We start from the raw sequence: 20,380 nt of genomic DNA, 5'->3' as shown, positions 1-20,380 counted from the left end.
CACACCGGACTGTCCGGTGAGCCAGCGGAGCAACGGCTACTTCGCGCGCAATGGTCGACTGCAACGCATTAAATGCGCGCCTGCGCGCGCAGAGGAGCAGTGCACGCGCGAGTGGCACACCGGACAGTCTACAGGACTTGTCCGGTGCGCCACCGAACAGCCAGGCGGGCCCACAAGACAGAGCTCCAACGGTCGAACCCTAACGGCCGGGTGACGTGGCTGACGCACCAGACACTGTCCGGTGGCGCACCGGACTGTCCGGTGCGCCCGTCGACAGCAGCCTTCACCAAACGGCTAGTTTGGTGGTTGGGGTTATAAATACCCCAACCACCCCACATTCAAGTCATCCAAGTTTTCCACCTTCCAACTACTTACAAGAGCTAAGCATTCAATACAAGACACACCAAGTGATCAAATCCTCTCCCAATTCCACACAAAGCTTTAGTGATTAGTGAGAGAGATTTGTTGTGTTCTTTTGAGCTCTTGCGCTTGGATTGCTTCCTTCTTTCATTCTTTCTTGCGAACAACTCAATTGTAACCAAGGCAAGAGACACCAATTGTGTGGTGGTCCTTGCGGGGAAGTTTTGTTCCCGTTTGATTGAGAAGAGAAACTCACTCGGTCCGAGGGACCGTTTGAGAGAGGGAAAGAGTTGAAAGAGACCCGGTCTTTGTGACCACCTCAACGGGGAGTAGGTTTGCGAGAACCGAACCTCGGTAAAACAAATCCGTGTGTCACACTCTTTATTCGCTTGCAATTTGTTTTGCACCCTCTCTCTCGACTCGATTATATTTCTAACGCTAACCCGACTTGTAGTTGAGATTTAGTTTGTAAATTTCAGATTCACCCTATTCACCCCCCCTCTAGGCGACTTTCAGTGCTCTCTCCCTATCTATCGGTATACTACCTATGTCGCCTCCAGATGCCCAGGTCTTCGTCGTGTCATTCTCCGGCAACGAACAGGTATGCCCACCTCTTTCCTTCCCCTCCTGCTCTACGAAACCTTGGAAGTGGGGGTGGCGAGGGATGAGGTCTCTGATTTGCTGCCTATGGTACCCGTGCGTTCATAAAAAATATTATGTGAAGACCGTAAACAATCAATAAAAAATCTTGAGATATTTTTGGTGGATAATTTACATGGGTATTGTTGTGAGCCGTCGCAACGCACGGGTAGCCGACTAGTGAGGATAGAAATGGGAAAGTATTTTCCATCACCGTTTACCGCGAGGACCCATTAAACTTTTCACTTGTCCATGTTTTCGTGCAATAATTAACTAATTATTTTTTTATCAAGAAAGTAACTCATTGTAGAAATGTATTCGTTTTAATGTACACATTATGATTTTTTACATCCGATAATATGCATAAGCGATAATATTTTGCATCAATAACAAAGGAAGCACATATTAATTATAATTTAAGCGTGGGCGGGGATCATCGTTAGGGATTTGTCCATGCACTGAATGAGGACGAGGAAAAAATTCTCATACAAACGTTCGCATAAGATGAAAACGTAGAGAGTGAAATCTTGTAGACATGGTACCAAAGTGGGATACATAAGGAGAGATTTAGAGAGAAATACTATGGACAGTCTTAGGTCATTAGGTCATGTTTGTTTCTATTCTTTTAGCTTCTGGCCATCATAAGCTGGTGTCAAATGTCTAGCTTTTTAGCCTACTTTTATAAGAATCATTTTACTCAAAATCGTCTAAAATCCACGTGAACACAAAATCGTCTTAATCATTATGATACTAAAACCATCACTTTCTACATCCTAAATCTTATAGACTCTTTTTTCTTTCTCCGCAGTTAATCTCCACAATATTTAGATTATCTTCATTAAAAAAATAAACCGGGTCTTAAGCTCTCCCCTCGCAACAATTTCTCATATATTTTTTTCACAACTCGCGCGTTAAAAGTTCCTTCGTCTTCTGTCACTGTCCCACACTCCTATCATTCTCGCCTTCGACTTCCCAGGAGCGCCCAGCGCCGCGGAGCTTCTAGAACACGCGACTGGGGCGAGCTAGACGAAGCTAAGGAGGCGCGAGGGGTGACGATGCGGGGCAGGTGACGGTGCGGCGTGGTGGAGGCGGGACAGAGGCCGGGGGATGGTGGCGGCGGAGGGTGGGCCCGTCGAGGAGGGCGTCGGGGAGAGCTCGTCCCCGCCGCGCGTAGACGCAGCCCCAGCGCCCTCTGGCTCCGTTGGGAGCGGGGGCAGAGGAGGCGCCAGCGACATCTGCGCCGAGGTGCTCGAGCGCCTCGTCGCCGACGGCCACGCGGAGGCGTCCGACCCCGAGTTCCGCGACAGGCTCGCCGCACATTTCGGGCGGCTCCCGCACAGGTCGTGATCCATTACCACACTCACCTACCGCATCTTAGGCTTGCTGGCTTGCCGTGGTTTAGACTTTAGAGTCCCTCGGTTGTGGAAAGGCAACGACTGCTGTGCAAGCAGGAAATCTGTGCTCATTGTTTCAGTCAAGGAGGGGAGCGTGCTCGTTTCGGCTTTGAGCTTTTTGGGTGGCCATCGTGAAACTTAGTGGCGAACTTCGTGTGGATTTTTGTAGCATGTTTATGTTTGACCTTTTGGTTAGCTCCCACTGGTGCTTTCGTGCTTGATGTGCTAAGAGATTGTTTGTTTGACTCGGCGATGGAATCGGAGTTGACTCGGTACTGTTTCCTTGAGGACTGGATGGATTTACAATTTTACAATACTTTGATGTTGGAATGATACCCAGCAGCCATGTCTAGCTCGATTTTGATCTGGTGTGCTCTGTGATCAAGCTAACGTGCGAAATAAATGGAGTGAACAGGGTTTCTTAGAATCATCTGCTGGCTCACACTCTTCCAGAAAAAGGAAAGCTTTCGTCCTCGTTCTGAATTATTGTATTACCTATATAAAAAATAAAATTCCAAAGTGTCTCTTTTAGATGGGTAACAGCAAAATTTCTCAAGTTAGCAAATATTCTTACAAACTAATATGTTCAAGAGCGCAGTGTGGCTTAACAATTGCATACTAGCCCTTAGTCTTGTAGTTATCCCTTGTATTGAACACATAGTCAGAGTCTTATCCCTTAGTCTTGTAGCTTGCCTCTGTATTCTTCGCGGGTGGGGTAGACTGGTAGTTAATTTTTAATTCTTCAGTTGTCTTATTTGTATAATCAACTAATCATGACACTAACATTGGTTTCTCTTCTTTTTGCTCATACTGTAGCTATCAGCTGGATATCAATGTTGACAAAGCAACCGATGTCTTGGTCCACCAGAATGTCTTAGCGGAAGCAAAGGACCCTGATAGGCGCCCTGCATTCTATGTTCGTTTCTTGAGGGTAAAGCTCTTCCATATGTTGGTTTAGAGTTTGTAAAGTTCTGCAATAAACTACTATGTGCTATATGATAGCAGTAGCTACTTTTAGTGGCTACTGGCTTTAATTTATTTTATTGGTACTGAAGTTTAGTTTCAGAAAAGAACAGGAAAGCTAAACCTCACTCAAGTGATTTGAAGCCTCCCCACACTTTTTTTTCAGCCAATCAACTAATGTCACGATTGTGTCATCCCCAACCCCTTTGAAGCTAGAATTCAGGGTTGGGGGTTTGGGCCTTACCTGTGGCCTCTGGGCTTAGAGGGATTCCAGGGAGCTTCCCGGGCCAGCACTAGTATGGCAAGGTGGCGGCCGCATGGATGCTGATTGCAGTTATTTTTTGATAGTTTGATGTGTATTTTTTAAGTATGAACTATGAAGGGTAAGTTGGATTGAAAAGCATCAGTTACCATAAGAGGTAGAAATAATTTCACTTGCCAAATTTATGTTAGGGTATCTTTTATGGATGATTATGTGGGAATTCAACTAAAAGATACTGTAGTTAAGAGGAATTGAGTCTGTAGTTTGTTTTTTTTTGTTTTATTGGTGCTAAACTGCTAAGATGTATTTACAGTGTACAAGGACAGAAATCTACCTCGAGCTGAGCTCAACAGCTTGCTAGTAATTTTTCTGTTTATGTTTTTTTCGATTAGATAGTAAACTACTTTAGTATTTACAGGCAATCCATATAGTGCTTTAATATTTGGTTGGTCTAGTGTTTTAGGTACTAGGAATATATATTTATTAGATTGCGATTTTACCTTTTCTTTCATCTCGTATCAAGGTTAAATGTTTTCCCATGCATTAATGCTTGATTATCTATAGTATCGCCAATAGAAATTGGAGTTGTCAAATTGACTCAAACCTTTGATCGAAGATTGAAGATATTGATCCTGCAAACGACTCCGATGCATCTGAAGAAGGGGATGGTGATGGTGATGATCTCTCTGTAAGGTAGATGCCTATGAAATGTGCTGCTTCAAAAGATTTTGAGGATCCCCAAATTGAATGCTACAATGATAGTAACATGTAGCTCATTGCCTTATGTAGACTGTAGTAATTTTTTTTGCCTTGCATTGTCTTCACTTTACCTAAGTTACAATTCTTCCACACACTGTTTGAGTGGTTATATATCTTAGAATGTCTTTATGTCCTAGGATACTTGTAACACAATTATTGGAGTACTCCCTATGTTTCCAAATTATAGTTCACTTTAGCTTTATCCTAAGTCAAACTTCTGTAATGATCAAGTTTTGTTTAGAAAAATGTATAAACATTTACATCACCCAAGAGCATTTATTTGAACTCATAGATGTATATTTTTTTCTAAAAAGTTTGTCAAAGTTAGAGAAATTTGATTTAAGACAAAGCCAAGTGAACGCAAAAAAATAGCAAGTGTATTCGATATTAGGAGGTACAAATAAAATTTACTTAATTATTTTAAGAGTCCATATATTGCAGACAAGTTGATATTCCTGAATTCATGGATGATCGTCAAAGTCCTTTTAGTTTTATTTTTGTCTGTGCACAGAAAATGCAGCTTTCAGTTAATTTTATAGAATCTTTTGAAAAGGTGCAACTCAAAACCCTGGCTCGACATTTAACTTGGCCTGGTGGGCAATGTCCAGCCTTTGTACGCCGTAGTTGCCTGTTTCCTTTACCTTCCTTCTAAATATTGCAAAGATTGTGACCCTTTGAATACTAAAGTATGTTGGAAACTTGGAGTCAATGAGACACACAGATCAAACATGTTGACCTTGTACAAAATTACACATTAATTTATGTAGTCTGCATCAGATAAACAAGCAAATGCAGAATAGTGATACTTCTCATGTCTGCCTGAAAAAATCCATCACAAATTGCTCTGTACCCCCCCCCCCCCCCCCCAAAAAAAAACACTGGAGTTGCAGTTGCATGAATAACTACAACATGCACAAGACAAAATGTTTGACAAAACTTTATTTGTCAATGTATAATTCACAGGCAGGACACACCATATACTCACATTCATGAGGTAGTATTCTCCACAATCGACAAGCCAAAGCTCCTTAGTCAGGTCAGCAATTTTGTGTACCTTTTATTTTAAATAATCCTCGTGTTTTCATACATATTTAAGATACCAAGATGTTATAGCATTTTTTAATCAATATACAAAGCTTTACCACTAATGTTGTCATGCTCGAGATTTTTTATATATATATTTGATATCTTGTGGTCTAATTTGAGCACTCCTGGTTAATTTCTATCTTGCTAAAGGATATTCTGCATTCAATCATGTATTGGACTGTACACTTTGCGATACACATAATTGGACCTTTTATTCACAGTACAGCATCTAACTAAACATGTCTTGCCCAGCTATCTGCATTGCTATCTGACATTGGATTGAACATCAGAGAAGCACATGTTTTCTCTACTCATGATGGCTATTCTCTTGATGTTTTCGTTGTTGATGGCTGGCCCATTAAGGTAATATGTTAGACCTTTATCACGGCATTATATTGAATTATTGAGATCGGTGTATTGTGGTTGTTCCTAGACCAGTTAACCGGTTAACCCCACCCAACTTGCTTGAGACTAAGGATTTGTTTTTTGTTAGCAATGTGAGTTCAGTAATAAAATTCATCTTGAGCGAGGGCACCCTTAACAGTTTATTCTGATGCTAGTAAATTATCTAGCTATGTGCAGTTACATGATAACCTATTTGAAGCAAGCCTTATGGAATAACCATTTACACGTCTGCAAATTTCTTACATGAGGTACTAATCCTTCACAACACGACAACACCATACCTATAAATTTGGTAGAAACTTTTTTGAGGCCTGCAGTACCTCATTTAATACGTGCAGTCGTGCACATGGTTGGTTAGCTATAAGGATGCAAGGGGTCCGATCTGAAATCTGCTCCACTTAATCAACTAATCGACATCTTATGGTCTCATTTGTAAGTAAACCGAACTAGGATAGAGTTAAGAGGTCATCGAACATACTTAATAGATATTACCAAGGTTTTAAAGTCGGCTAGTCGACTCTAGTCGCCTGAGCACCGATAAGGTGACTAATCACGATTAGTCGTCGATTTGCTCGATTAGTCGAGTCTAGTCGACTCCTAGTCGTCCTATAGTCGTCCACCTGTAACAGGACCATATGTGTGTGTATCAATATATATGAATATATATAGTTGTAGCTGCCTAGCTGGACTGCATGAACTGTACCAAAGCCACTGCCATCGTTCTAGGGCTGTGGCAACACAGATTCTGGGAAGATGACTTCAACATTATTATGCCGCCTCCTATTCTCATATGCAGTGGCACAACAATCAAGTGAATAGACAACAGAGGAGTGGTCGCCTACTCGCCTGTTCAGCCTCTGAGCAGACAACAAAGAAGGACGGAAGCACGCTGAAGGGGGACCTCTGCAGACTACAGTCGGCGCGTGATGGAGGGGGCGCAACTGCTGCTCGAGCAGAGGGTCGCCAGAGCACAACAGGGCGGCAGGAGAGGAGGGCAGCGGCGATGTTGGAGAAGGGGTGGTTGCGCTGCGGAAGAGCGCACACGCAACAGTGCGTACCGTATTGGTACATGCAGGGGCGTAGGGCAAAACAATGTTTATGTTGTGTACAGATGGTGAGCCGACCCACATAATAGAGGTCGGATTAGTGGCCCAAAACAAGCATAACTAGTCGACCATAACCCCTAGTCGGACGACTAATCGCGATTAGTCGGCGACTAGGACGACTAATCGGTACCTAGTCGCTCTAGTCGAGTTGGAGACCCTAATCGAGCTCAGACTAGCGATAAGGCCGACTAATCGCGATTAGTCGGACGACTTTAAAACCTTGGATATTACCGCAATTGTCTTGTTGTTTTGCATTAAGTATGCACAACTTTGCCAAAATATTGTGATTCATCATCAATCTCTGAATCAACCTTGCTCCCCCTTTTTTGTGTCTAAATGAACTTGAACTTGTTTTCTAGTTATATATGAATCCATATTTCTACCAACACCCGTGGCGCACATTGATCATCTAATGCATCTGATCCGAAGCCTAGTGGTCAACCATTTGTAGCAGGCCCAGGGAGGCTCTAAACCTCTTAGCAAAAGTTTGATGGAAAATGGCCATATGCCCCTCATTAACTACAATTATCTATGCTCTTTCACATCAATAAAATAGGTTAGTGAGTGGCAAAGTTGCATTAACTGCAGCCTTGTTTTCTTCTCCGGACTTATGTTTTGAAACAGGCGAAAGGGACTCTAGCTTAATGGTTAAGGCTTCCGAATAGCACCTCCAGGTCCCGGGTTCGATCCCCCTCGGGGGTGAATTTCAGGATTGGTTCAAAAAATCCCCTCGTTGTGTCCCGTCCGCTCTTGGGGATCGATATCCTGTGCGCCACCCTCTGCTGGGCCATTGCAGAGTTGGCAGTCGATCGACCCGTTAGTGATGGAGGGCTAGTGTTCAGGGGTTTTCTCGGCCGGACCATGTTTCAGTCTCTTCTTTATATAATACCAGGAGGGCCGTCTTTCCCTCCTAGCCAAGTTTTTCTTATGTTTTGAACATGGTTATTAAGGCGTCCTTGAAGCGTCGCTTAGGCGCTAAGGCGTGCGAGCAGGGTGAGGCGTCTACCTCGCCTTGCTCAGGGTTGTAAGGCATCCGTTGTGGCGTGGGGCGTCGTCGGGGCGACGCCTGGGGGGGGGGAGTAGGGTTTTGATGGGGGTTAAGTGAAGTGGAGGTAGCGGCATATAGTCTACCTCCCTGGCTGCGCCCAGTCGTGGCGACAGTCGCATGCAGCGCGCGGGTGGATCAGCTGCCCTCTTAGGCACGATGACGCGTAGGGAGAAGTAGAGATGCGGGGAGGGAGAAAGGAGAAGAAGCCGCTAGTGGGTGAGACAGAATTGCTGGCGGTTGAGAAAGGAGGGAGAGAGAGATTTGTGCTGGGTGAGGACGTGAGGTAACCCTAAATTTGTTGGGCTGGGCTGACTGTTGGTTTCTTTATCTTTTTTCCTGTTTCTCTGTTCGATTAGGCTGAAATGGTCCTAGTTGTGCTAGCTTGTTTATTACCTCGAATTAGTGATATATAAATAATATTTGTTCTAATATATATATATATATATATATAATATAATATAATATAATATAATATAATATAATAAAGGCGTTGTCTCGCCTTACGCCTTTCTGCTTAAAAGGTAAAAAGGGAGTGCTCGCCTTACCGCCTTAATAACTATGGTTTTGAAACAGTGACTCCAGAGTAGGGGTAATGGGTCTTGTAAAGTGGCGGTAGTATCAATTTTCACTTGCCCCTCCAGAAATGTAACTCACAATTTTATTATCAGGATACTGATGGTTTGCACAAAGCACTGGAAGCATCCATTTTAAGAAATGAGGTAATTTCGAACTAGTCATATACAGATGCAAAATGTAGTTTATTAAGTATTAGGCAGGCAAGTTTTGCTTTACTTTTGGTTTGTGCAGGATCTGGTTTGTAGGGTTTCATAGCCCAAAACTGAAAACACTTTGGCTTCGTTTCTTCTCAACGCAGGGTTCATGGTCTGGTTCATCTCATTCGTCAGCAGCTGAAAGAACACTGCCCTTCCAAGTTAAAGGTGGTGAATGGGAAATCGATAAACGACTTCTGAAGATGGGAGGGTTGATTGTTTCTGGTTCTTGTGGGGACTTGTGAGTCCAGTTTATACTTCTGAGGAGTTTGTTGCTTATATTCAGTAATTCTTTCTTATTGTGTTATGCATATGCTTATCTGAAGGTATCACGGGACTTACCTCGGTGAGGATGTAGCTGTTAAAGTTCTAAGAGCTGAGCATTTGAATAAGAATGTTTGGAACGAATTTACTCAAGAAGTATATATACTAAGGTATCTAACATTTGTGGGATCACTTGTGGCTTTTGTGATGTAGTTGAATGTCCTAAATCATACTTGCAATCGGTTGAAATAATTTAATGGCGAATGATTTTCTTTCATCTTCCACACTTTTCAGAGAAGTTCAACATACAAATGTTGTGCGATTCATTGGTGCTTGCACAAAACCACCACAATTTTGCATAATTACAGGTGAGATTTCCAGTAGCATCTGCTGGCTAGTAGAAACCTACAAAGAACTACTTGTGCAGAAAATGTGGCCTGAATATGTGCAGTGCAAAGCCCTACATGTTCATAGTACTGGCCTATTAGAACCTCAGCTTTCTAGGATTGCTAGTTACCTGCTGAAAATATTTTTAACCTTGCTTATTAACCAATGTCATTATAGGTTTTAGTATTTTCCTCTTGTAATACTCTTTTAACCATTTTTTAATTACCTTGCAGAATACATGTCTGGAGGAAGCTTATATGACTTTGTGCACAAGCAGCATAACGTTCTAAACCTCACGACTCTATTGAAGTTTGCAGTTGATGTATGCCGAGGGATGTGCTACTTGCATGAAAGGGGTATCATCCATAGAGACTTAAAGACTGCCAACCTTCTAATGGACAACGATCATGTATGAATCATTTAGCTATTTACACTTCGTCCGCAAGGGGAAAATGAGATGAAAAAAAATACTGGCAGTGAAAATGGAGGATTTGCCGTCTCTAATTGTGTGTATCATTTAGATTTGGGGCCACCTGAGGCCATGCACCATACAATTTAAATAATGTTAATTGACAAATATTAGAAGGGTAGAGCTCGTGCAGTAGTGAGAGCTGTCTCACTGAGACACTAGTCACGGGTTCGAAGGAGCCTCTCCGCATTTGGGGGAAAGCTTGCCTAGCTTTATCCCTTCCTCACACCCCACTCGTATGAGAGTCTTTGGTACTGGGTCTATCCTTTTTAATTGACAAAATATTACTCCAACTGATCAATGGTTTTGTTGTTTGTTTCTCTAGGCTGTGAAAGTGGCTGATTTTGGCGTAGCTCGGTTCCAGGATCAAGGAGGTATCATGACAGCTGAAACTGGAACATACAGATGGATGGCGCCTGAGGTACGGCTCTATTTGCTGGAACAGTGCTATTGTATATTAAAAGGTTATGCTTTATAACTTGGTGATATAGAAACCCAGACCTTATGAATGTTGCTAGTTTCAGAAGCAAGCTGCTGGTAGAAGCTTTTAAGTGTGATTGTATATTAAATCTTTCCTGGCATAGAACCTTTCGGATGGATCTGTTAATTGTTGACAGGGTTGCCCAAATGTGGTATATAAAGCATATACACAGTAAAGCTTTACAGTTTTGTAGGATTTCAAGATTAAACTGGATCTATGAAAAGATTGCGCACTTACAACTTACAGTGAATAGTAAAGAGATATGGCATGTTGAATACCTTTCTGGTAAACCTTTGGTGCCACATTGCATTGTAGGTTATAAACCACCAACCCTATGATAGCAAAGCAGATGTGTTCAGCTTTGCCATTGTTCTCTGGGAGCTGATAACGTCCAAGGTACTGTTGCCTTTTTTTGGGTTAGAGTTAGAGGTTATTTGTTGTTGCAATTGCTGGATCTTGACAATTTCTCAAACTCTGGTGTTCCTTCCCAGATCCCATATGATACCATGACCCCTCTCCAAGCGGCTGTAGGTGTGAGACAGGTGGGTAAAGAAAGAGATCTCATATGCTCTCTGAAACGTGCTAAATGTACTGTCATTCATAACAGGGGTTGCGCCCAGGACTTCCGAAGAAGACGCACCCAAAGCTGTTGGACTTGATGCAGAGATGTTGGGAAGCAGATCCATCCGACCGGCCTGCTTTCTCGGACATTTTAGCCGAACTGGAGGATCTTTTGGCACAAGCTCAGGTATTTACAAGCTCCCATGCACATTTGACGCTTCAGTTAAGGAAACCCTGCCAGACCCAAGTATATTGAGGTATATACTATCATCATAGTAACACTTGTTCTCTGCCCTTTGGACAGGGAACATCGGGAAAGACGGTCCAAGATCCATCAAACTCGAACGCGAAAGATTAACCCCCATACCTGACATTTTTTCTCAATCCAGTGATTTGCCACATCTAGGATTCGAGTTGCCAATTATGAGGAAATTTGTTTTGCTTGTGTACATTCGAACAATCTTCTTGGGGCCAATTTTTTATGGGCACCTCATTATTCTTATACAAAAGAAATTGGGCTCGACGCTTGGGATACCACACAGATTCAGGGGAAAAAAACAAAGACGGTTCAGCAAAACGTATCAAAATGAGGCTCCCTGCCACAGGTTCAGCAAACAAATTCCAGAAGCCAAGGCATGGGTTTATTAAAGCTATTTGACTTCCTGAAAGGAGCCGCGCCTTCAAAGTTGCGTTCCGTTATCATTTCAGTTTGTCGAAGAGCTTTGGTGCAACCTGTAACACAAGTTCGATGCAAAAAAAAAATGGCGATTAGGATGATCAAGAGCGAAGAATGTTGACTCGTGACTGTTCAACGCGCAAGTGGTACTTACACACTTGTCAACGCATGACCAGTAGTCGAAATATTGGCCGGTGCAGTGCTTCTGCCCACTTCCGTCGCTCTCGACTCTCTTGACGCATTTCTGTGCACAGCACACAAGCTTAACAAGGAAAGATGCTTCGCAAGATGAACACCAAGATTAGGCTTGTCAATGCTCGTAGTGGTTTAAAAAACCATTTGACTCGTGACATACTGCTGACAACAAGACAACATAAAGCCCTAAATCCTAATAAGTTTCCCATAGGTCTACTTGACAACTGAAGTGGACTGTGTAAAAAAGAAAAAGAAAAGAAAAGGACAGCAACCACCTGTTCGATTCGGATTAAAGCCAATTGTTCGGACTGCTGTAGCTATAATCCATAGAGATGGCAAAGCGATATGCATGCACATGCTATAATGTATTATGTAAGACTTGAAGCTTGAATGTTGTAGCAATATTTTAAGTTTTGTATTATAAGCCTATTCTTACTAACGAGGGTCTATCCCACCAACTATTTCAAACTTTACCCAGTCCACAGTATATCTACAATGCTTAGGGCTAATTTGGAAACTTAAATCCCCTCCGGGATTCCCAAGGATTGAGGGGAAAATTAACTCATTTTCTACTCAATCTCCGGGAATCCCGGAGGGGACTTAAATTTTCAAACTAGCCCTCAAAAAGTGTTTTGTACATCCATTTATGGCCACGAGTGAGGGCAGCCTAATATAGCCATGAGGTGATGGCGTGATGCACAAGAACAATGCTAAAATTAGCAAATACTAGTAGTTTTTGGTTTGTGGTTGGAATTACTAAATCAACCTTCTATTTTTCTTAGGGCTTCTTCGGTTAGGGGTGGATTGAAGGAGATTAAATTCCTTACTAGTCAGATTTAAATATGAGGGGATTTAATCCACTTAATTCCCCTCCAATCCGAGCGTAACCAAACATGGCCTTAAAGGTCCGTTTGGGAATTGAAATCTACTTAATAGAGTAGGCTATTTGGTTTGAAATTTGATATTCCATCACTTTCCAAAGTAAAGATATAAGCATATCTTAAATTCATAGGATGGAGGATAAATATAATTTCATGTATCACTAGACTATATTTCTACTCTGTAAATTATAACATACTATTTAGCTTAGTAATCTATAATAGAAATGTAGCATATAAATATCTTACCTAGATGACCAATAGTAGTATACAAATATATTATGCATAAAATCATATTACTTAATTGATTTGGGCTAAAATTACGATTATTAGAATGAAATTAAATGCAAAGGATCCAAACGGGGCTAAGGGAAATGTATGCACACCTCATAATCATACAATGTTTTTACACATTGCGGCTTGCAACGTTCCTCAAGGTAATTCTTCTGATCAACAGGTTCAGCATCCGCCCTGGCAGAAGATAAACCAAACTGTTATAAAAAGAACACACGGGATGAAGGAAAAGAAGAGTGTTTTCAAACATTTCAAGCATAATCCAGGAAAAGGACATTTTTTGTATAAAAATTGGAATCTGCAGAGTACACTGCTCGCTCAATAAGTAATAGGTATAAGTATGAAACTCAAAAGCTACCAGAGTGACAGCAATAAAATTCAGCTCCCGGACATTATCCTCTTATTTTTCTTGTAAGACAAGATCAATAAAGTTTCAAATTGTAAATTAAACCAAGTTACCTAAAGTAGAAACGGTGACAGATAAAATTCCCAAGATTGAAAATTTGCATTTACATATGAAAATTCCAATTTGTCGAATTGTTAAGCTGAAACACTGAATAAGAGTGTATGGAGAACAATTATCTAGTGTATGAACCTTGACTTGCGGCAAATTACACGCGGCATAATTACCGCAGGTGTGCCTTGATTGCTGAAATCATTCGTCTCAGCAAAGTCAAGGTTGACAAAACTAAATTTCCCATATTTCAGTTCACAACAACAATAACAAAACAGGTAAAAGCAACAGAGTTGAGCCCATTGGGTTGACATGAACACAGCTAACCAAGTTGAGGAAGGAATGCCGAAATGGCACTGGTAAGATTTTGGTTGAAATTCGTTGTCTTAAAGCAATTCGGACGCAAGGGTCTAGTGATTCTAGCTGCCACTGATGCGCTGAATGGCAAAACAAACAATTACATTACACATTAAGCACGCGATTTATAATTCTGCCCTTTAAACAGCGATCTGCGACCGTGAGGAACGAACCCAAAGGGGTTCGGGAGACAGTCGCGGAGGGAGGAAACCGCTCGCGCGAATAGAACATTCACACAAATTTCTCAATTCCTCGTCACGAATGGATAAAATCGAAAAGAGAGCTGAACATACTCCTAAGACGAATACACGATCACGGACCATTCCATACACCGATACGCAACAAATTTGTAGATATATAGAGAGACGGAGAGGAAGAATACCGACATGGATTCGTGATTGCAAGGGGGAAATCCCTAGTCTCGTGCGCCCAGTAATGCCGATACCCGATCCAGCGGTTGGAGGGTATGGCCTTATGGGTTGTCTAGGGTTACGAGGACGAGACAATTGTATATTTGAGTCTTCAAATATGGTGTTTCGCAATATTGGCATCACAATCAGGTAAGTCGAAAAAACGCTACTATAAACATGGTCTAGTTAATTAACCTGTCATTTACCGTATTCTCTTCACTTTTATATAATTCCTTTACGTGTATTTCCTCCTCGTGATTCAGATTTATCTCTGCATGTTATCGCTCTGCTCGTTCGTCTCTTGTGCGTGAGATCTCTATGTACACAAAGCACCGCCGGACGAGAGGAGATTAGGAACAGACAGAAGCAGGACGTGACACAACAGCAGCATGAATGAGAACAGCAGCACGACCACAAAACAGCGGCATGGACAGCAATACGCGAACAACGCCATACACCCAAACAATGTGCCGGCCACGGGCAGGCAGTCGTGGCCAGGCTATTCGGCCGAATGGCCAGTCGTGGGCAGGGCTGACACCAGCTCGCCCGAGGCCAGACGAGGACCATTGCGCGAACAGGGAGATCTCTCAAACGAGCAGTTCTAAGTTAAGGGTAAATCTGTCTCATGAGGAAGAAATACACGTGAAGGGATTATAGAAAGAAAGGGAATACGATTATGGCATCTTAATCAACTAGACCATGCTTATAGTCCCGTTTTTGTGACTTAACTGTTTGTGATGGCTGTTGGTGACTTGTTCTCAAATGCTTCGAGTTAAGAACAAGGCAATATAAAAAGTGTTAAATATTAAAGTCCTTCGTCCTTCAAGACATTATGTCCCTTCGGGTATAATGAATTTCGGACGAAGGTTATGAATAAAGAAAATCTTAGTAAGCATCATAGATGATAAAGAAGAATTCATATGTGAAATACGAAGAATAATATATATATTATCATCAACTTATTTTTATTTGCATTACCATATTTAGAATAACAAATTATAAATGTACCTTAGGTTTGACGGAAAGTAAAAGTACATGCGTAATGCAAAAAACGAATGCCCAGTCAGCGTGAACAATACGGGAGTACTGTTCATCTATTTATAGGCAAGGGGCGCAGCCCGTGTAGAATTACATTAATGCCCTTTACATTTATCAATAACTCTACAGTAATTCTTCGAAGTCTAATTTGTCTTTTCATCTTTAAGTCGGTTCCCCTTCTCTGTTATCATGCCGAAGCTTTTCTGCGCACAGCTTCGTGATCATCTTATCCTTCGTCATAATCGCCTTTCGTCTCGCTCAGGCTTCGTCCTGACCATACTCTTGTATACTCATAACCCGATTCCGAAGATACCTGTTCACATATTTCACTTGGAAAACATTGTCAAATCATGTTTTTGAGGACCTTCGGAAGCCGAAAGCCCCCAACAGTAGCCCCTCGCAATATTAATTTGCTAGAATGATAAATTCATATTGCGACATGGACGAAGGCCTTAAGCCGAAGGTCCGAAAAAACACCTTTCCTTTGCTAGAATAGCAACAGTCATTGACAAGCGGGACCCTCCAGTTTTCAACGCACTAGGTGTATAAATAAGAGCTCACCACGAGTTTATTTGGCACGCTTTCTTGCCATCTGCTCTTGCTCACTCGACTTTTAGCCTGTGCGCAACAACACTTACTTGGCTTTTTAAATTTTTAAGCTTCGGTTTCGAGAGCACTTTCTCAGCATTTGTGAAGATGTCTGAAGATAAGAAAGCTGTTGCTGAATCGAAGCTGAGCCTTTCTGAGGAGATGCATCTCGGCTTTCTTCAATCAATAGCAAAGACCAATACAGAGAAGATCACTAGGGAGATTTTGGAGGGTTTATCTGAAGACACTGGTGACAGTGACAGTTATGATGTGGATAGTGGTGGTGAAGATTCCGAAGATCGACCTTGGCGACCAAGCCATGCGGTTTTTGGTAAATCAAGTATTAAACAAAGCCATCTTGTCAATATGAGGGGTAGATATTTTCGGGACTTGTCTATTGTGAGGGCTGACGAAGGAGAGAAAACTTGTCCGACTCCCGAGGAGAATGAAGTCGTGATATTCCGAAGCTTCTTAAAGGCTGGACTGCGGTTTCCCTTGAGCAGTTTTGTCGTGGAAGTACTAAAGATATTTGAAATCTGCCTTCATCAACTTACTCCCGAAGCAATCATAAGGATGGACATCTTCGTCTGGGCCATGAGGAGCCAAGGTTTAGAACCAAATGCAAAAAGTTTCTGCAACATACATGAGCTATTGTATGAGACAAAACCCTGGGGTAAAGAGCAGTATCACAACAATTTTGGCTGCTACAGCTTCGACGCCTGGTCTGGGTCAAGCTGTCCCGTGCCAACCTTTCGAAAGAGGTGGCCCGACGACTGGATGACAGAATGGTTTTATGTGAAGAGTGACTTGAAAACATGGGAAGATATTAAAGATATCATTATGCGCCCTATCTGGCAACGCTTCGGCCTCCGGAGGCCGAAGGTGGAAATGAATGAAGCAGCCGAAGAATGCCAGAGAGCCTTCGGCGTGGTTTGCTCTTTTATTGGGACAAGGGATTTGGTCCAAGAACACATTGCCTTCAGAATATGGCCACTTGTAGAAAAGTGGGAAATGCCGAAGGAGACCGTTAGAGAAACTGACGAAGGTGGATTAGTTAGGCTGAAATACACATTCCAATATGGAGATAAATTCTTCGAGCCAGATGATGACTAGCTAAAAAGTATTGAGGCCATAAGTGATGAATTGCTTGGATTATACTCGAAGGCCAAAGACACTGCACTATCAGCGGCCTTCGGAGGCCGAAAGAAGAAGAGACTCAACCGAGTATTTGATGCAATTGGGTTTGTTTACCCCGACTACCGTTATCCAACGCGGGGTCAAAAAAGAAAGAATACATCTTCTGCGAAGGAGGTTGCTTCAACCGCTCCTAGCGAGCCGGCGCCGAAGAGGAAAAGGGTAAAGGTTCTCACACACCGGCCACGTTATATTGAACCGGCCACAGTGCCTGAGTTTGTCGGTGAGACCTCTTCGGCCACCGAAGCTAAAGAACCAACCCCCTGCCGAATATTGAAGGGCTGGCCGAAGTGCCGGCGACGGAAAAAATAGAAGAACCGAGGGCTGAAGAAACAAAGACATCAGAAATTCTAAGTCCTTCAGCAAAAATTGAGGTGCCAATGCCAATGACGACCCCAAAGAGAAAAAGAATGGTTAATGTACTGGATGTATTGGAGACAATAAAGTCTTCAAGCACTACTCCGAAGAAATTTGGCGAGACTTCCGAAGTGCAAATCGAAGTATTTGATGCCGAAGCTTCAAAGCATCAATCTGAGACTGAAGCTGGGCCCCCAGAGCCCACCAAGGTGAAATCCTTGGAAGCCGAAGAAACAGAAATAGCAGCAGAAATTTCGGCTGAAAAAACTGGCACTGTCGCCCCCGAAGCATCTTCCGAAGCCTTCGATTATATTTTACGTCATGCTTCGGGGAAAAAATTGACTGAAAAAGAAAAGCAAGAGGCCCAATTTTACGCCCAAAAACTGAAATATCCAAAGGGGGCGTTGATATTCAACGGCAGTGGAGAAGGAGACTTTTTGTATTGTCTCCCTGACAGCAAGGAGATTTCTGTCTGTCGGGAGATGAGCAAGAGCTTCGGATTCCCAACACTAGAAAACGGGCTCTCGGTGTTATCAAAAGACGAGCTAGCCGACAGCTTGGCGTACAATAGCTTAAAGGTGCAAAAATGAGGTTTTTGTATTATTTGTTGAAATCAAAAATTTTCATTTGTTTAAACTTATTGAAACCAAACTTTTTGCAGGGTCTTATACTTAGCAATGCCCTCAGGGCTCAAAAAGATGCTGAAGACGAAGGGTGCGTTATGGCCCTGAGCAACCTTCGTTCCGAAGTATTTGAACTAAGGAACGAAGGTCTCGAAAAAGATAAAATATTATATTCATTGATAAATAGAATAAAAGAAGACGAAGCTACTTTTAAAGCTCAAGCTGAGGCTCAGAAGCGTGAAATTAAAGATCTTCGAAAACAACTAGCCAGAGCTAAAGAGGAGCGCACACTTGAAGAAACAAAACGAGAAATCAGTGAACAATGGGCAAATCATTTGGAGAAAAATGTTGAAGAGCTTCGTGCATCTAAGAAAAGATGCTATGAGAAATCTATGGAATGTGTTAAGACAATAAAAACTAGCTTCGCCAGCGTTGGCGCATTCTCAAGTGAGGAGAACTTCATAAGGGGTGACACCGAAGGCCCGATTGGATGGATCAGCCACGAAGCTGAAGCTTTTGAAGAAATTTTAAGTAGTCGAGGAGACATATGCGCCTTTTCGGGTGCCAAGGGGATTGCTACCATTTTGGAGACGAAAGGCTGTGACCACGTGAAATTCTTGGCACAATCCGAAGCCGCCTTATCCTCCGAAGATATAAAAGACCCCTCGGCTGAAGCGAGCCTGGTCGGTGGAAAATTTTTCACCGACATCTGGGACAATGGTGGCCGGGAAATGGCCCAAGAAATTATACAAAAAAGCGAAAAAGGCATTCATGACGCTAGAAAAGTAGCAAAGGCCGCTGAGAAAAGTGCAGAGCCCGAAGTGCAAATAGGTATTGACTAGTGGTTTTTGACTCTGTTGTAATTTTTTGATTTCGAACTTGTTCACTGTTTGTAATAGTAATATAGCCGTATCTTCTCCCCCAGAACCTGCCGAGCCATCTGCGGACCCCCACGCGAAGGGGGACGACGAAATTAAAAAAATGGCCGAAGCCATCATGGATAAAGTTGTTGATCAGCTACTAAACAAAGCTGCAGAAATAGTTCTAAGGGAAGATTAGCTGTTATTGTAAAAAGATTTAGAATGTAACATTTGTTGAGAAACATGTGTAATATTTTGTAACTTTGAATGTAATATATTAGCTGTTTACAGTTCTATTCTTTACGATGCATGAAACTTCATATACATACCGTTTTTGAGCCTTCGGCGAAAAAACACCTTCCCTTCTTTTCATGCTTCGTAAATAATATCCGTGTTCTCATAAAATCAGTAACCAATCCTCGTAAAATCAATAATCAATAGATCTTTTCATTTCAGAATTTGACGAAGATATAATTCCTCGATAGTTATTTTTGTGCCCTGTCACTGTTTCTTCGAAACAATCTTCGAATATCAATACTGAGACCCCCTTCTTGCGTTATTGATGCAATATGATGTGTGATGTTATGCTGTGCAAATGATGTAATGATGTGATGTTGTGCAAAATGATATTTGCCGAAGATCGACATTTTTTCACTGCAAGCCTCCCTTAGGAGCTTCTTTGCCTTTTACTTCAGCGAAATCATCGTTTATTTTTCACTGTAAGACTCCCTTAGGAGCTTCTTCGCCTTTTACTTTCAGCGGAATCAGCGTTTATTTTTCGCTGTAAGCCTCCCTTAGGAGCTTCTTCGCCTTTTACTTTCAGCGGAATCAACGTTTATTTTTCGCTGTAAGCTCTGCATTCCTTTCGGAACGACTTTTGAGCAGAAAACTTACACTGCGCTCCCTTAGGAACGACTTTTTGCTGCTTCGAAGAAATTACGCTGCGTTCCTTAGAACAAAATTTTTGATAATTCGAAGGTCCTCCTTGCCACCATAAATTCTTATGCTTCGGCAACTTAAGCCTATGGAGAAGATATATTTTCATTATAGTAAAAAGCAAAACTGTTATAAGAGATTAAAAATGACAAAAAGCACTTAAGCCTCCCATAATTGTTCCTTATTAAAAAGAAAATAATACTGAATGCGAAAAACTGCTGTTGGGGTAGGATATTTGTCAGTAAATATGCTTCGACTCTGGCACATTGCTATTGACTGTGCGAGCTTCGGACTCTTCTCTGAAGTCCCATTGAAGGTGAGTGTGCTGACTCCCTTCTGGCTACTGGCCTCGTTGCGTTGGTGGTGGAGGTGGAGGCTGTTGCCAAGATGCTTGAGTTTGGCTTGCCGAAGCAACAGAAGCTGCAGGGTGGTTGCCTACATATTCTGGAATGTAAGGCGAATGGTACGAAGCAGTATGCATGACTTGCTTCGGCTGACTCTGTTGTGCTGCAGCTTCTGCTATCTCCTTTTGCTTCTGGATGGTAACATGGCACATCCTGGTGATA

General features: G+C 42.3%; 2 protein-coding genes across 4 annotated transcripts; one reads left to right on the top strand and one right to left on the bottom strand.

Annotated features, from left to right (window-relative positions):
- Window positions 1-1,920: 1,920 nt before the first annotated feature.
- LOC100285203 (ATP binding protein) lies at window positions 1,921-11,477 on the top strand. Of its 2 annotated transcripts, none has more exons than NR_182146.1 (15): window positions 1,921-2,339; window positions 3,210-3,324; window positions 4,183-4,311; window positions 5,341-5,413; window positions 5,716-5,826; window positions 8,691-8,741; window positions 8,897-9,033; window positions 9,119-9,226; window positions 9,351-9,424; window positions 9,677-9,852; window positions 10,238-10,333; window positions 10,709-10,789; window positions 10,885-10,935; window positions 11,001-11,141; window positions 11,259-11,477. NR_182146.1 is itself a non-coding variant. In NM_001158097.2 (15 exons), exons 1-15 carry the CDS (start codon window positions 2,107-2,109, stop codon window positions 11,310-11,312), a joined length of 1,578 nt encoding a protein of 525 aa, NP_001151569.2. In that variant the 5' UTR covers window positions 1,921-2,106; the 3' UTR covers window positions 11,313-11,477. The 2 variants fall into 2 exon arrangements, 1 of the variants encoding a protein (NP_001151569.2); NM_001158097.2 differs by having other exon boundaries at window positions 4,235-4,311.
- On the bottom strand, window positions 11,419-14,375 carry LOC100216756 (ubiquinol-cytochrome c reductase complex 7.8 kDa protein). Of its 2 annotated transcripts, none has more exons than NR_132277.2 (4): window positions 14,195-14,375; window positions 13,090-13,174; window positions 11,785-11,874; window positions 11,419-11,686 (listed from the first exon to the last, which is right to left on the bottom strand). NR_132277.2 is itself a non-coding variant. In NM_001317369.1 (4 exons), coding segments are annotated over exons 1-4 (210 nt in total). In that variant the 5' UTR covers window positions 14,197-14,323; the 3' UTR covers window positions 11,419-11,653. The 2 variants fall into 2 exon arrangements, 1 of the variants encoding a protein (NP_001304298.1); NM_001317369.1 differs by having other exon boundaries at window positions 14,195-14,323.
- Between the last annotated feature and the right edge of the window lie 6,005 nt (window positions 14,376-20,380).

Source organism: Zea mays, chromosome 3 (genome assembly GCF_902167145.1).
Source record: "Zea mays cultivar B73 chromosome 3, Zm-B73-REFERENCE-NAM-5.0, whole genome shotgun sequence".
In the NCBI taxonomy this organism is placed as follows: domain Eukaryota; kingdom Viridiplantae; phylum Streptophyta; class Magnoliopsida; order Poales; family Poaceae; genus Zea; species Zea mays.
The sequence above is the reverse complement of the archived record's forward strand: the minus strand, read 5'-3'. Positions and strand labels throughout refer to the sequence as shown.